Source organism: Microcaecilia unicolor, chromosome 6 (genome assembly GCF_901765095.1).
Source record: "Microcaecilia unicolor chromosome 6, aMicUni1.1, whole genome shotgun sequence".
Classification (NCBI taxonomy): Eukaryota; Metazoa; Chordata; class Amphibia; order Gymnophiona; family Siphonopidae; genus Microcaecilia; species Microcaecilia unicolor.
The window spans coordinates 51,406,393-51,423,290 of record NC_044036.1 but is presented as its reverse complement, the minus strand read 5'-3'; the positions used below and the strand labels follow the sequence as shown (position 1 = coordinate 51,423,290).

The 16,898-nt window shown below is 39.2% G+C and overlaps 1 protein-coding gene across 3 annotated transcripts in view; it reads right to left on the bottom strand.

Moving 5' to 3' along the window:
• Positions 1 to 12,129, bottom strand: part of LHX8 (LIM homeobox 8) — a 50,891-nt gene extending 38,762 nt beyond the window's left edge. Inside the window, exons 1-6 of one of the 3 annotated variants that reach the window (XM_030206243.1) lie at positions 12,053 to 12,129; positions 11,283 to 11,533; positions 9,805 to 9,954; positions 2,959 to 3,080; positions 651 to 871; positions 260 to 363 (exon numbers count right to left, since the gene is read on the bottom strand). In XM_030206243.1, the coding sequence (XP_030062103.1) occupies positions 260 to 363; positions 651 to 871; positions 2,959 to 3,080; positions 9,805 to 9,954; positions 11,283 to 11,363 (678 nt within the window). In that variant the 5' untranslated portion in view covers positions 11,364 to 11,533; positions 12,053 to 12,129. Of the gene's footprint in view, positions 1 to 259; positions 364 to 650; positions 872 to 2,958; positions 3,081 to 9,804; positions 9,955 to 11,282; positions 11,913 to 12,052 lie in introns of those variants that run through there. The other 2 variants (XM_030206244.1, XM_030206242.1) reach the window with 2 other exon arrangements.
• Between the last annotated feature and the right edge of the window lie 4,769 nt (positions 12,130 to 16,898).

Here is a 16,898-nt window from a genome sequence, read left to right as displayed (position 1 = left end):
ACAGGCCTTGAGAGCATGCGAGGATGCTCAAGGTCCATGCTAGCCCAATATGATCTTTTACAGATGTTGACTACTATGTCTGTGCTTGGTGCAGCCCCAAAGTTGTGCTGCCCTAGGCAAATGCATAGTCTGTATAATGGCTAGACCAGCCCTGTGTTCTATGTTTCCCACAACAGATTTACTGATGGCAATTTGTACCCTCTGCAGCTTGAGCCTCTCTACCCACTTAACCACAGAGGATGAGACATGTAATTACTACCTGGAGCTGGTCTGCTGTAAAGCTGGTACGAGCTCTTTTTGCTGGTTTGGGCTGATTTACATCTTGCTCTGTTAGTAATGCTCCTTCCACACTAACCCGGTTTCCTAAAAGACCAAGGTGTTTTAAAAAATGAAATGAATACCAAAGTGACATACAAGTCACAAAATGAGGTTAAAAAAAGAAAATAATTTAAGGATGTTTTTCCCCTAGATTAAATAGCTTGTTCAATTTTGTATGCTCTGGCTTGATCTAAAAGTTCCATAAATGATGAATGATTAAAATATTTCACTGTACAATTTCACTATTATATTTCACTTCAGCATAAATTGTTACAAAATTGTGCATGTTCTGTTGAGCATGTCTTTTTTTGAAAACACAAAAGTTGCATTACCTGTTTCAACAGCTCTTCTTAGGTTGTCCAACATGCTGTCATAATGTACCCTGCAAAGCACCTTCTCTTCAACCAAGGCAAACTCCTCTCCTGTGGAAAGTTGCCTTTTGCAAGAGAAGCAGGCAAAGCATGCTAAGTGATAAACATTTCCTTTAGCTTTTCGGACCCAGTCAGTAGAATGGATGTGTCTCCCACAACGGGAACAGCGGGTGCCATACCTCCTACAAGGAAAAGGACCAAAGGAGACTAATTAGCTTTAGTAAAATACTAGGGGGAAAAAAAAACTACATAAGTAAAACCGTTCTGGAAAAGTTTACCATTGGACTGGTAGCTAATCTGGATGCGTTATAAATCTTTGCCAGTTACCTGGGATATCTTCTTCCCAATTTATTTCCTGCCAGCAACACCAGCATAGAGGCATGGGCTGCAGCTCCCATTCATGCACAAACTAAACTAGTAGGTGTTACTGCTGAACAATGACTAGGCCTGTCTAGGGGGCTATAAATGTTGTCTCTACACCGACTTTAGCCAGTTCAAGCAGCAGGAAGTATTCTATCATCATGTAAGAAACCAAAAATTGGGTGGTGGGTTTCGAACTGAGCCCTGTTCTTCATATGCCAAAGCAATGCTGCAACAAGGCCATTAGACTTAACACCATTATAGCAAGTCAAATGAAGACAGCAATAAGAATGACCTAACTAGGCCAGTCCAGTGGCAGCTGTGCACCAACATTGGAAAATTAGGGTTGGATTTCCAGGCCAGAAACACTATTCCCCCAAGCTATTCAGATCTAGGACATGTTATCGAGTTGTTCCCTGCGAATGGAGGCTGTGAATACCATGAGCAACCATGCAACACTTAGCACCTAGCCCACATTAGCTGAGTTTCTGAAAGAGCTATGGTTTGCAGACCCTGGCCAAAGACAACTGCTGCAATAGCTCAGCTGACTACAGTAATAGATTACCAAAAAAAAAAAAAAAAAGGTAGCTGCAATAAAGTCTCATGATGCCCTAGATGAAGAGGCTAGCTTGTATTGAGCTGGAAATCCAAGAAAGAATAAAAATAAAGGAACTTCTGAACCATCTTCTCTCCCCCATCCCCAAAATATACATCCCAAATTCACTGCACATACTGTTTTCTGTGGATTAATACAACATTTATAGGTCAGAAACATATTCCTTGTCTATCTTTCCAGTTTAGAACGTTGTGACCCTACAGTCTGAACTTACTGCTATGCAACATGTAGTGGCTCTGACACTAAGCAAAATTTGCCATAAACACAGAGGTGCAAGTTTGTAACGAAAACATGGGACTAGAGAAAAATGTAAATTTAGGATTACAAGGAGAGTAGGTGTTATGATGGGGAGGGAGAAGTTTAAGAGGTCTGTCCCCCTCCCCCCCCCCCCCCAAGTATATAAAAAATTAAAAACAAATAAGGATAAATTCAAGGACTTGGCTTGCTTTATCAACTGCCAAATGAAGGGAATAAAAGTGAATATAAAACAATCAACAAAATACAAAAGCATATTGAAAACTAGAATTTGTCATGCCATAGTGATAACAGCAGCCAGGTTTTTATTTAGGTAGCTCTAGAATCACTTATGACCACATTCTGCACCTCAGGTCCCTTGATAAAAGCAAGCCCTCTCTATCATGCAAGCAAATTACAAGAATAAGAACAATACTGAGGATAGACCAAAGGACCATCTAAGTTCAACATTGTTTCCAACAGTGGCCAATCCAGACCACAACTATGTGGCATGGTATCAAAAAGCAGCAAAATGTCATTTCATGCTGCTTACTCCTAGAAATAAGCAGTGGCTTTCCCTAGGTCTACCTTAATGGTTTATGGATATTCTTACATAAAGCTGTCAAAATTTTTAATCACAGCTAACTTTTTCTGTGTCCTTTGGCAAGGAGTTCCAGAGCTTCGCTATTCATGTGAAAAAAAATTCTCCTATTTGTTTTAATATAGGATTTAGTAACTACATGGCATGTTACAGTCTTGTGCTTTTTTGTTTTTGATTTCTTTACGTGGTAGAGGCCTATAAAATCCTTTCACCTCAGCTATCTTCTCCAGCTAGAAGAGCCCTGGCTTCCCTAGCCTTTGCTCATATGGGCATCTTTCCAGCCCCTTAATCATTTTGGTTACCTTTCTCTGTACCTTTTCTAATTCTTTATCTTTTGAGATACAGCAACCCCACTTTGTATACAATAAAAAGTCAGATTCATAGAACTTAAACCCAAATGGAAGAACATGCAAACCAATGTTAAGTCCCAATCAACTACAATTTAAACAGCATAGTACCTGAAGTAATCAAGTTTACAGAAGATATCTTTATCTTTAATGTAGCAGCTAGTGTGCCTCCCCAGAGATGTCCTGCAGACACAGCATGACAGACAACGTACATGCCAGCACAAATCATTTACCTGAAAGGCAAGACAAAATGTTAGAGAAAAACAATAGATTTTCAGGATTCTAACTAGGCGTGTTTCAGGTCCAATCCTCCGTGAATACTGAGCACATTGAGTTGGTGCATCTTGCCATGAAGCCAAACTCCCTGATCGTCACTCATTCATGATAAATAGTTACTAGAAATTGTGTCTTGACTGTGCATCTTAACTAGATTCTATGTATTACAGAGAAGGGCTTCACATCGCACATGCCCATTCATGCTAGAGAAATATTTAGTGATACTGGTACTTTTATGCCACTTCTTTATACCTACAAAGAAATACCCTTGAAAGGGCAGAACAGAGAAGCCAACCTTTATCAATAATAAAGTATGAACATTTTTTCTTTGAATATTTTCAATGAAATACTAGTTCAAGAACAAATTGTGAAGAACTAAAATGCATGCTGTTCTACAGCTCAAAGTACCAGATGCTCACAAGCTAGACAACCTCCAAACAAATGCCTGCAGAGGAGCCTTGCAATTCTGTAGCACAATGATCCCGACTCAGAAGGCAAACGCAGAATATTTTCTAAAAACAGTGAACAAAAGATGGAGATGGCTTGGTCATGTGTATTTAATGTCACCTGACTCACTGCCCAGAATGGACACTAGTTGAAGTGCAAAAAGGGCCATCCAAATAAAACGTCAGAAGAGGAGATGCAAAAACTGACATAGGATACAGACATGCATGCCAAATTGGCAGTGGCATTTCTGTGCATGCCAGATTGGCAGTGGCATTTCTCGCATGGCAGTTTTATGTAGCACCACTTACGTGCTAGGCTTTGTGGAGTTCAGGGGCATGGGAAGAGAGAAAAGCCTCCCAACTGCAGTGCTGGGATCTAGGAGAAAGCTTGAACAGGGCAGGTCCCCAGTACTATCATGCTTCCCATTGTTACTTTCCATTGCTCTATTCCCCTAATGATATTTTGACTTTATCTTCCCATAACTCTTCACAATGTAACCCATATTCGAATTGTAACAAATTGTATTGCCATCATTCACAATGTATTGTAAGCCACACTGAGCCTGCAAAAAGGTGGGAAAATGTGGGATACAAATGCAATAAATAAATAAATTCAATATAGGGTCTTGAGCTGCAGACCCAACTACAGTGCTGGGACCTAGGAGAAAGCTTGAACAGGGCATGTCCCCAGTACTATCATGCTTCACAGTGGCAGCAAAAAGGGGGGATCAGTTCAATATAGGGTCTTGAGCTGCAGACCCTCCCCCTTCCAGAAGCCTCTACAGGCAGCATCAGTAGCAGGGATCAGATATGTATAACTGGCACATGCCATATTGAATTTGCTTTGTTGATGCATTTTGAAGACTGGGACATAGCCGACTTTAGGTCTTCATTAGCCAAGTGAATGAGTAAGGAAAGATGCAAAAAGGCAGTGGGGGATGCCAAGCAGAGGGACACATTTTGCTCTACAAGTTCCACAAAGAGGAAGTTCCCCCCTTCCTCTTTTGCCCTACAATAAATGCCCATCTGCCAGATTTGAGCTTCCTCCCATCCCTTGCCCCGTCTATGAAGTCTATTCATATGAGTTGATCAACTGTAAACTCATAAAAACAAGTCTCTCCAAAATGAAGAGTTCACTTTCCAGGACATGCATTTGAATGAATAAAAAATCCCACCCTTATCACAAATCTCATGTTCCCAGCTTATACAGAAAGTTGTTTATTTGGATTTAGCTTGTACCTTTTTCAGTAGTAGCTCAAGGTTGAATTACTCTTACTTTACTGAATCTTCACTTTCATTGTTATGTATTGCTTTCTCTCTTTTTATTGCAATGTATTCTGTATAATGTGATTTCACTGTGTTAGCCACATTGAACTCAGGTTGCTAGGATAATGTGGGATATAAATGTCAAATAAAATATGTAGAACTCTAGGTATTTCCTTGTCCCAGAGGACTCACAGTAAGTTTATGCCTGAGGCAACAGAGGGTTAAGTTTCCTGCCCAAGATACCAAGGAGCAGTAGCAGGTTTTGAACCTAGTTTTTGCCATGATGCTCTAACCACTAGGCTACGCCACATCACCAAAATAAGTTGGAGGGAGTAGGGGAGAGGGTCGGTCAGGGATGAAGAAAAAGCAATCTTATAAAACCTACAAACAGTATTCAGTTATCTGCATTTTTTGTTGCTCTTACCAATAAATGTTGCTGAACTTCTGAATATTAAAATGAGTGGGTTATTTATAAAAATATAGTTTCAACAACACTTTTGGAGTGAGGAAGAACAGGCAGAAATCTGGATTTACTGCACACCTGTCAACTTGCTTAGGTATCAATCCATAAAACAAAAATGTTATACAAATTGCTTCATTCTTAGTTTGCTACAATTTTCTTTAAATTTTTTCTTGTATAGGAACTAGAAGTGGTATTTGCTCTCTCGTAAAATATTTCATGGTGTTGAGAATCAAGACCCTGTTTTTTTCTGGAGTTTTTCTTTTGTAAAATGTACGAAATGCAAATATATAAAAAATAAAGCAGATATAAACTATATTAAGTAAACAAAATAAAAAAAGTCACTAACTTTCCTGTCAGCATACTTTGGTTCCACAAGACTGCATAACTTGCATTCTACTGGAAAGTTATTTTTAATGCATATCCTGCAAACCTAGGCAAGTTAGAAGTACCCAACCAAAATTAAAATGCTTTAGAATGGGCCCCCCCCCCCCCCATTTTTATTTTACAAAATCCTCTATTCCCAACCCATCCCTTAAGAATCACAACCTTAACCTTTGGCGTGCAGAATGATGACCGACCCTTTCATCTCCAATATGTTGCATTCTGCCATTGTTTTGGCAGTAGGCATGTGGATAGCCAAAATATTTCATTTTTTTCTCTTCTGAATTTTAGTCAACTTCCAAGCGATATTTTTGGGTTTGTTTCACACATTTGTTTTTTAAGATGCACACTGTATACATACAACTATGTACACAAATTGATCGTACACATATGCATATTCATGTGCACTTTTAACTTAGGAATCCAAACGAACATGCTAACAAATACACATCCCTATTTGACAGTACACATATTAAAATCACCATGTTAAGGGTGATGAGGGCACCTTGAACAGTTAGTATGGCTTCCACTATTTAAATATAAGATTGCACAATTTTAGATATGGAAACCCCATGGCACCATCAAAGATTGGGCTTCAAACCTACCCTAAGCATTCTAGGATGTCCACAATGAGTGTGCATAATAAACCAGCATATGATAAGTAATATTTCCAAATCTTATGCATATTTATTGTGGATATCCTGGAAATACAACTGGCTGTGTGGGTCCGCAGGTCAGGCTTGGGAACTGTGGCAGCTATTGTAATATATAGCCTCTTGCTACCAGTGGCTGTGGATACAGTTTCTGCATAATTCCCAGCTACAGAAACTGTATCCACAGCTACTAGGAGCAGAGGAGGATTAAAGATCTGATAAGACTGGATGCTAAGCTATCAAACTCACTGCATGGCATATCAAAACTAGAAATCCTGTTTTAGGAAGCAAATACTGGGAAAATACACAAAGCATCCATAAACAAAGTGGGACACACATATATACCTTGGCCACAAGGAGGCACACATTATAGGCATGGTATGCTCCTGTCAATTCATGACTAGGCTGAGTTTCCCCAGCACTTGAGGGCCCTTCCAAACAGATTTGGCTGGAGTGTTGGCATCTCAGTACCACTACCAAATTTTGGCCAATTCAAACCATGAATTACTAACAAGTGTATGCTCTGTAAAAACACCTAATTTTTTTTTTAACTTCAAGAGGACTGCCAGACCTGAGTTCTCCATATCAATTCATACTCTTTTATTTAAACAATTTTACAAGAATATACGTATTGTTTCAGGAAAAACAGAGATAGTAAAGTTCAAATAAAGAATTCTCTTCCATAAACCAAACAGTTATACATCATAATTTCTACTCTTCCTTAGACCACTACATGTGGGGGGGTTAGTATTTAGCCAGGAGAGCATAAGATATATATAATAAAGAAAAATGGCCTGACTCATATTCTACCCTCTTATCCCATATTAACAGTATGTTCAAACTATGCTGGATTCACATTGGAAAGCTTTTTCTGTTCCAGAAAAAACTTTAACTGATCTGGTTAAAAAAAAACATTTTACATTCAAATATTTAGTTAAACATTTACATGGATACGCCAACAAAAAAGTGGCTCCTAATGCCCTAGTTTCTTCCCTCAGTGATAGAAATAATTTTCTCTTATCCTGTGTAGTCTTTGTAACATCCGGAAATATCCAAAGCCTTGAGCCACAGAAAGTCTTCTTGAAATTCTTAAGGTATAATTTTAAATTCATACTCTTAACTAGTTACTTAAAACACTAACAAAGTTGTCAACTGTTGTTCAAACTACCAGAAAAGGAAGAGTAATCCTCACAGTGTTGTGTAAGAATCTGGACAAAATCACCTACCCATAGTGGAAGTGGAGGAAGAATCTCAACTGGGAAGTTTGGATGGGTCACTTGGTCTTTAAACCTGACATTAGAACATGGAAACAACAGATATGCTCAGTGTGCCTATAAAAGTGGCTCGTTTTGTGCAGATGTGATCATATCTATATTACAAATTATCTACACTGCCTATTAGTACCCTACTGCCGTATAAGATTTCTAATTTATGACTGTTCTATTTAATGTGTATATTTGATACTGTACTATGTTACTCTAATTTGTAGGATTTAATTTGCCATCTCCAAGTTTACCTCATTGATATTTGATAGTGTTTTATCATTTTAATATTTAATATTTTTATATTTTTATATCCACCTTGGGTGAATCTTCATAAAATGCAGTTAACAGATCTAAAAAAAATATATATAGCAGCAATAGTGTAACAAGTAAACTAATAGGCCAAGAGCCCTCAGTAGAACAGGCAAAACTGAGAACAGTTCTATGAAACACCACCTCAAAGTGGAGTAAAAAAGATACTAGTACATCTAGCTCCAAAGAATGAAGTGGCATTCCTTAATCCCAACAGGGTGTACCATCAAGATAAAAAAAATGCCCCCTCCACTCAAAAATCAAGTCCATAACAAGAAAAGCAACATTACCACAGATACGATTCAGAATGTCACTCCTAGGAGCTCCCTCCTTGGGTAACATAAGCAGAATCATTTATACAATAGATTTTTTTCTGAGTTTTAGTTTTAATATGATCACATCTTATTTGCTTACATAACTGTCATTCATTCCTGAATTTCTAACTTTCTGGGAAAAAAAACTATTTGAAATCACTGCAACCAGCCATACCCGTGCCATTATTACTACTTATTTCTATAGCACTACTAGACGTACGCAGCCATTATCAGATATTAAACGGCATTATGTACATTTACTAAAATAAGATAAGCTTGCCCAACTAATTGTTTCCTCTCTCCTGAATGAAAACCCACTCACTAGATCTTGTGCATGCAAAAAGGGAACATTTGGTGGAGGTGACCCAAAATGCTTCAGTGCTGCACTTCTTTCAAACTGACAGTCCACATAATTGTCACTTTTGTTCAAATGCAAGGGGATCTGTAGTTTTTGGGGAAAAAATGCTAAGATTTTACTGTCTACTATTTCATGACCTTAACAAGGTCTGGAATAATTTTGTCAAAGTTAGACCACATAGCTTAGAAGTTTTAACACATAATAACCATGATCCCTCCTCACCATCTATACATGCTGCTGAATGGAGTGTGCAAAGTAGAAGCCATTGCTTCATCCCAAACCGAGGCACAGCTAGTGGTTAGAACAGCAGGCCAACCTGGGAAGCCAAGTTGTATGTGTTTTCCTGCTGATGCTCCTCATAACCTTGAGCAAATCACTTAAGCTAAACTTGAAACACTGGAGGATAAAGCCCTGAGGGCAGGGTAAAATCTACTGCTTTTCAACGTGACACTTTGAAATGAGAATCAAAAAGGTGAAGTTTAACCCACAAAGAGACTCTAGATTTAGACGTGGTTATCCCTCCATAGTCCAAAGGCCATCTGGGCTATATTGGAAAGGAGAAGGAACTAGGGATAAGTAAGTTGGCATGGGCTCTCCCTGCTTTTCCAGTTGGTTTCACACACAAAAAAAAGTTTGTGATTATTATTTTCAAAGCACTTAGCCTTCCAAAGTTAAGTGCTTCGAAAATATGCCTCAGTGTGTACTAAGTTGATGTAAACGTTTAAAAATCTATTCAATACACATCTCTAGACGGAGTCATTTAATTCCTTTTCATCGGGTGGGGGGGCACCTGTTCTATCTACTCTACCTTTCGTCTTCGGTTAGGAAAAGGGACACACATGTTCCCTCGACAGCCCCTCAGCGAACATTTAGGCCTAGAAACCCCTCGTCCACCTCGGACTTCAAACATTAAAACAGTTACAATCACTTCTATACTACTTAAGCTCCTTGTGACTGTGGGCAAGTCACTTAACCCTCCACTGCCCCTGTATATATGTAAACCGCTTTGAATGTAGTTGCGAAATACCACAGAAAGGCGGCATATCGAGTCCCATTTCCCCTTACTGAAAAGAAAAGCACGCGCTCGCCGAGCGTCGAGGTTGACAGGACCTATTGTTCCTCCTTTGACTACAAAGAGGACTTTTTGTCCCATGCCAGCGAGTTGCAAGCGCTAAGCCGCCACCCGGTCTGCCTGACGGTGAAGCCGGTCCGCGCCTCCTCCTCACCTTCAGCAGGTACTTGTCGACGATCTCCAGGCCGCAGCTGCTGCACAGGCTCTTGGCGCGCGCTCCACCACCAGACGCCAGAGAGGAGGCGGGAGAGAGCGGCGCCGAGGAGGAGCTCGAGTCCTCGTCCATGGCGGCTCGTGGGCTCCCCTGCAGGACGAGAGGAGTAAAGGCGGTTAAGACAGCACCCAAGTCTGAAGACAAGAAGTGCACAATACAGCAGCGCTGCATAAAACTTCTCCAGCGGACCCCCGCCGGACACCAGCAGCAGCTCCCAGCCTGCAGTCCCTCCAGCAGGCGGAAGCTGGCTCGTGCCCTCGGTCACACCGGGGCGACTGGGCTACAATTAAAAGAAAAGAAAAAAAAACCACGTTCGCTGCTCCACATATCCATTTCTAACGTCAATCAAGGCTAAGCTGGAATCACTAGAGGCAGAAAGGAGAACTTGATTTCTTTAATAACCGCAATTAAAGAGAACAGGACTTGGACACATACACACACAAAAAAGAGGGCCTTTGAGCTGCATAACCCGAAAGGTGAAGCGGTTTAATAGGATACTTGAAAGCTAATTATAGCTGGATTTAAGGAGCCTGGTGTTTGTTCCAATGACAATTTGAATGTAAATGCTGTAGATTAAATTGAGCCAGCACCTCTTTCATAAACTCGCTGAAATTAAAGCTGCAGGTGATTTACACTCATTTCTTTTAGGTGTAAATTGCCACTTCAGACTCAATAAAAGTCAACATTTCAGCTAGTAAAGGATTATTTTTTTTAGGCAGCACAGAAAGCGCCCGGAATAATGGGAACTATCCAGCTGAATTCAATTCGAGCTATTAAGGAAATCTTAGCCTCACTTTGCATTGCTTTAAAAAGGCCGAACGGCAACATCAATACACAGCTAATACACTAATGCTGAAGTCTCTGTACAACTAAAAATAAAAATATTAGCATATAAAAATCATTCACCCCTACTTTATCGAGTTTAGTAGCTCAAAGTCTGAGATTTGACTCAAGTCAGTGTTTGGTGCTACCATTGAACAGTGATTTAAAAAAAAAAAAAGAAATGGATTTAAAGTTTGCGCATTATTAACTACATATAGGTTAGATAAACTAAATGCGCTTATGCTTTTCTTTAAGACATTTGCACTAAGACACATTTTTACCAGGTACTTCAGTAGTCGAGCTAATTTAACCTAAAGGCCAATTATAAAATCTCTCCAGCAATAGTTAACTTGTTCAACACACATCTCGTTAAAGCTGGTTAGAGGTGTGCATTTTTTTTTTCTGTATATAGTCGTACCGTAAAAGTATCCTCCTCAGTGGATTTATAAAAGCATTAGATTCCTCGAGCTCTCACGTTCCATTTGTAGATTAAACATTAAACCCTTTAAATACATATAAGTAGGAGAAAGAGACCCGATCTTTTCCATATTTGCTGCTGAATCGGTGTTTTCAGAGAACACGCGAATCTTTCTTACCTTATCTGTAGAAACAGCAAGCGCAGGGATGCCCTTTTCCTCCAGTTTACATACAAACATCTGATCACACTTCCAATACATGGCACTGCCAGACCTTTTTATCACATACCAATTGCAGACAAGGGCCCGGGCTCCTTACACTGCGCACAGACGCACTTTGCTAGCTGCGAGGAAAATCCAAAAGGCCTTTCTTGCCAGCGCCTTCAAAATTGTTCCTAAGATTCACTTCATAACTTTACTGCCGTCTGTCCCTTCAGGAGAGGAGAAAAAAAAAACCGTCTAAAGGGGGTGGAACCTCAGCCCATACAAAGAGCCTCTTTCCTTGTGTTACAGTCTCACCTCCCTTTGTAAAAAACCCGCCCCGTTCATGTTCAGATCTTTATCTCTGCAAGGCAAAGTTTCTCCAGGTTGTGCTTGGAAAAATAAATAACGTAAAGTTAGACCCGAACGCTTGCTCGCCTTAAACCAACTGCAAGCATCTTCTGTTAACTTTTTCACTGTTTTGTTTCCCATTTCTTTTTTTAAACAAAGATTCAAGTTACATGATCTCTTCTGATAGCAGGCAAATAGACAAAACAGAAAGAAAAAGCAAGTTTAACCATGTTGCTAAAACCCAAAGCGCTCTGTGAAGCAGCCTAACACAAACAGTTCAGATATTACTGGCAGCAAATCTGCAAGCTCCTGTTATCAAAGCTTTGTCATTAGTGGCAAAAAGTAACATCTGAGCAACATAAAACATAGAAACTACTACTTTGGGAAATCAAGCTTACAAGAAAGAGTATGTTGCTAATTAGTATTTAGCTTTCATCTTGGCATAGGGAAAACCTAACATGATTGAAACTGCTGTCAACTGCTCCTCTCGCATCGGTCGGTTTGGAAAGCAGTGGGGGCTTGTACACTCGATCCTTTTTCACTTAGAATTTGTTGCCTTAGACAAACGGATAAATCCCACAAATTAAAAACAAATAAACTAAACCGAGCTTTTGTCGTCCGCGACTTAAGAAAGCTTAACTTTTACAACAGGTGAGGTAAAATGACTTTGCTGGGCATTATTTTTTGAAGAGGCATTTACCGAAATTATATGCATGTGGCTTTAATTAGTTGTAGAAGTTGGTTTTTTTTTTTTTTTTCCTTTCCTTGTTCTCTCATGCCCTTTCTTTCTTGTCTAAAGGTAAATAGATGCAGCGCGACAGCTGATAATACCTCTGTCGGGAGAGGACTGGGAGAAGATACTTCCAAAAGATGATTTTGCATTTTAAGAGTGAAGTATTTTATGGGGTGTGCGCTCTCTTTTAATGGAGCAGTGCTAGAATCACCGGAATGGATACAGAAAATAATCCCCTGGTGTACAGCTTTTAGTTTATTTATGGGAGGGAGGGGGGGGGGGGTCTTACCATATTGGGACCTTATCATCTAAGGCTCTAATCAAACAGTTTGGATATTTTTGAAGAACTGATCCAATAAATATGTCTCTATGCGCATATACTATTTGTGTTAAAAATGAATCTGCCGTGCAGTATAGAGGGTGTGTGGGTGTTTATACTGTTTGTTCGTAATTTAATGTATATATTTACATATTTTAAAGGCACTATAACTTCTGATAGCTTATATAAGAGTCTAAAATAATTACCGCTGTTTTAAAAACTTGGTTCTAACCGGACTACCTAGTTGTACATAAAAAAAAATCAAGTTCTACAATTTGTCGGTTAAAATGAGTGTTACTTTGTGAGTGACATTGGCTCTGTACTATGTCATCTGTAGTATTTTTTTTAATTTTTTGGGGGGGTGGGGGGTGGGCTAGTTCTGTTCTACCTATTGTGTTTTGTTTGTTTTTGGTGTTACGGTACCACGAAGAAGTGAAATGTCTGACCTTCTGTATCGGTTGGCTTTTGTTTGTTCAGTGCAGTTCGTTTACTTTGTATCATTTTACTGTTTTGGTTTCTGTCTCCCTATACTTGCACGTTTTCCCTTTTGTAGCCAAATATCGAAATAGGGATTGTGCTATTCTACCTTTCTAAAAAGGAAAGTTATTTTCAGCTGAGCGACTCTCATTGGCTTTTCACTCCTTGATAGCCCTACTTCTTCCTAGGATGACAGAATATGCTGTTTTTAACCATGATTTTAAATATCGAATGAATTCTGACTGTTCGTTTATGGTAAACCCCCCCAAAAAAAGGGGGGGGACTCGAGTTCCCAAGCCTTTCCTGAAAATAATGCCTTAATAATTATAAATAGGAGATTTGCAGGTTATTGTTTGCTACTTTTCAACGATGATCAAGGGTCCGACTAACTGCAAAACTTTGTCCGCTAATAATTCAGGAATATGATTCTAAAACAGAATCGGTGATGTCTTTTAGACTTGCCATGTTTCTACTTGTGTAGGTGGTGAATTACACCAAAAACCTAATAGCGCATAATGTTATATTAGACCAGACTCATTTTAGGCAGCGGCAGAGTTTATAATTTTGTAATAATAATCTCCTGCTTACCGCATCATTCAACATGACATTCTTATAAAAGGCAAGTGAAACGGGTAGTTTTATACTTGATTTGCACTACGGGAATCGGTTATAAACAGCCTCGCTGGTTGGCTAGAATTGTTTCCCTCCTGAACCCTTTACGTTTAAAAGAAATAAATCTGAATTAGCAAATTACTGTTTTAGTATTAAAGTCAAATCCCAAGACGACGCCTAGGTGCTAGTAATACTGACTACTAGCAGGTAATAAACACAGGCTTGTTTTTTTTTTTAAGGATCTAATCTTGAACGTGCAAAATAACCGTGCTGGTATCTGAAGGCCGAGAAGTAGAAATCCTCTTTTTCTGAGATGCTTTTAGGAACTTGCTGCTTGCCACCTAGACTTCCCGATCTTGCTCAATAACTATTATAAGGTATCAGTAGGAGATTGAGTTGAGCTCCGTATATATGCACATATATAGTCTGAACTGTTTGCTTAAGGAGTCTGGCGTAACCAGCTCACTACATTACATTTCTGCTAGGTCTATAGCTGAGAGAGGTTCCCTTTCTGTTGTTGTTTTTTTTATTTCCCTTTTCCAGACTTGTTGCTAAAGGCAGCATTTACAGGTATTATTAACTTTAATTCTCTTTCCTTGTCGTGGAACTATGAGCAACCTGCTCCCTCTTACCTTAAAGTTTTTAGTTTTAGAAAAAATCGACAGAGAGCGGCATGAATGACATTTTTATACAACAGCTTGGATGAGAATCGAATTCGTTGTCAGCGGTGTTTACAGTCCACCAGAAGTAGATTGTTTCGGACTATGAACTTATTCATTTGATCTAATTTTCGTACCGGGACACAGAACGGGAAAACGTGCACAGTAAAATGTCTTAAATAACGGACTACATTTTAACAATGAAAATCCTGTTGATTAGTGACCTTAATTATACTTTTGTGTTGTAGATTGGTTTATTGGAAATGTCTTGGACATATTTACGGTGACTCTCAGAATGGATTCCGTTCTATTTTTCGCTTGAAGCCAAATCACTAGACTATTATGCCGATTCTTAAGAGAAGAGGTGGGGAATTTTGAATATTTCGGCCCCTGACATAACCACGCCATATGCCTCTCTCTATGCCTGTCTTAATTTGCTCCCTGAAATCTGGTCAATGATTATTGAAACAAATGAACCTTAAAATACATCCCTTCTCATTCTGTAGCTTCTTGCGTCTTCAAGTCTAAAATCAGCGACGCCAGCTCAGGTAGAGTTAGAACAAAATCAGATGTTGCTTTTTCTCTATGTTGGGTTGTAAAGCTCTTCTACTTACTCTAGTGTCCTGTGGTGCTCACTAGGTATCTTTCTAACCTGTTATGTGAAGCATTAGCCTAATAAAATCATCTTAACCGTGACCTCAAGGAAGTGGTCTAAACATAGTGAACGGCCACAGCTTAAGATAAATGCACACTCCCAATTCAATAAATGGTACAACTTTAAGAGATTCAACGTCTTGTTTTGCATGTTACTTGAATGATCTAATGCATGCCTATGAAGGTGTTTCATTTGTATTGTGCTGTCATCCTGACTATTATATCTGTTATATGAATGTGCTCCATGGTGCGACCGCACCTCGAATATTGTGTTCAATTCTGGTCGCCCCATCTCAAAAAAGATATAGTGGAATTAGAAAAGGTGCAGAGAAGGGCGATGAAAATGATAAAGGGGATGGGACGACTTCCCTATGAGGAAAGGCTAAAGCTAGGGCTCTTCAGCTTGGAGAAAAGGCGCTGAGGGGAGATATGATACAGGTCTATAAAATAATGAATGGAGTTGAAGGGGTAGAAGTGAAGCGTCTGTTCACGCTTTCCAAAAATACTAGGGCTAGGGGGCATGCGATGAAGCTACAATGTAGTAAATTTAAAACAAATCGGAGAAACTTTTCTTCACTCAACTTGTAATTAAACTCTGGAATTAGTTGCCAGAGAATGTGGTAAAGGCAGTTAGCTTAGCGGAGTTTAAAAAAGGTTTGAACAGCTTCCTAAAGGAAAAGTCCATAGACCGTTATTAAATGGACTTGGGGAAAATCCACTATTTCTGAGATAAGCAGTATAAAATGTTTTGTACATTTTGGGGATCTTGCCAGGTATTTGTGACCTGGATTGGCCACTGTTGGAAACAGGATGCTGGGCTTGATGGACCTTTGGTCTTTCCCAGTATGGCAATACTTACTTTCTGTGCTAATTTATTATTTATTTATTTAGATTTTGCTCACACCTTTTTTCAGTAGTAGCTCAAAGTGAGTTACATTCAGGTACACTGGATATTTCTCTGTCCCAGGAGGGCTCACCAGCTAAGTTTGTACCTGAGGCAATGGAGGGTTAAGTGACTTGCCCAAGATCACAAGGAGCAGCAGTGGGATTTGAACTGGCCACCTCTGCATTGCAAGACCGGTGCTGTAACCACTAGGCCACTCTCCACTAATATGATATATCGTTTGTGCTCTGCGACTATTTCATATTTTACTATATGGTTGCTCTACTCTGCATGTTACTCCTGTAAGTATTTCTAGGATTCAGTTTGCCATCTCACCTAATTGATCATTTCACTATTATGCTGCTGTTTAACCAAAATTTTAATGCAATTGTCTATGGGTCCATGCCTAGGACTACAGTAATAGATTTCTTTTGACAGTGTATTTTGGTTCTGTACTTGGTATACATCTGATCCTGTATGATGGGATTCAGATATCTTTTCTCACTCTGTGGAGGAAATATTTAACCAAATGACTCTGCAATGCACAAGATGCATAACCTAGTTATTCAGGTAACACTTTTGTTACATACCTGTAATAAATGTATCAGATAAATGAGATAATAAAATAACTTCCCCTCTCTATAAGGGTTAAGTTGTGAGATATTGCTGATTGTTTATAAGGCTGTGTGGCTTCTGCCTAGGAAGATATGTCACGAGAGTGCTGCAAAATACAAACACTTTAGACCACTAGCTTGTAATTTGATTCAAAACCATTTTTATACTATACCCTTTAAAAACAAGTTTCCTTAAGTTTTTTTTTTTTTTTTTATTAGATTGTCAGATTCAGTTAAGTTTTCTCTCTAGAGCTACAATTTGCAAATTTTATTGTTTATTTTCAGTGTTCTCA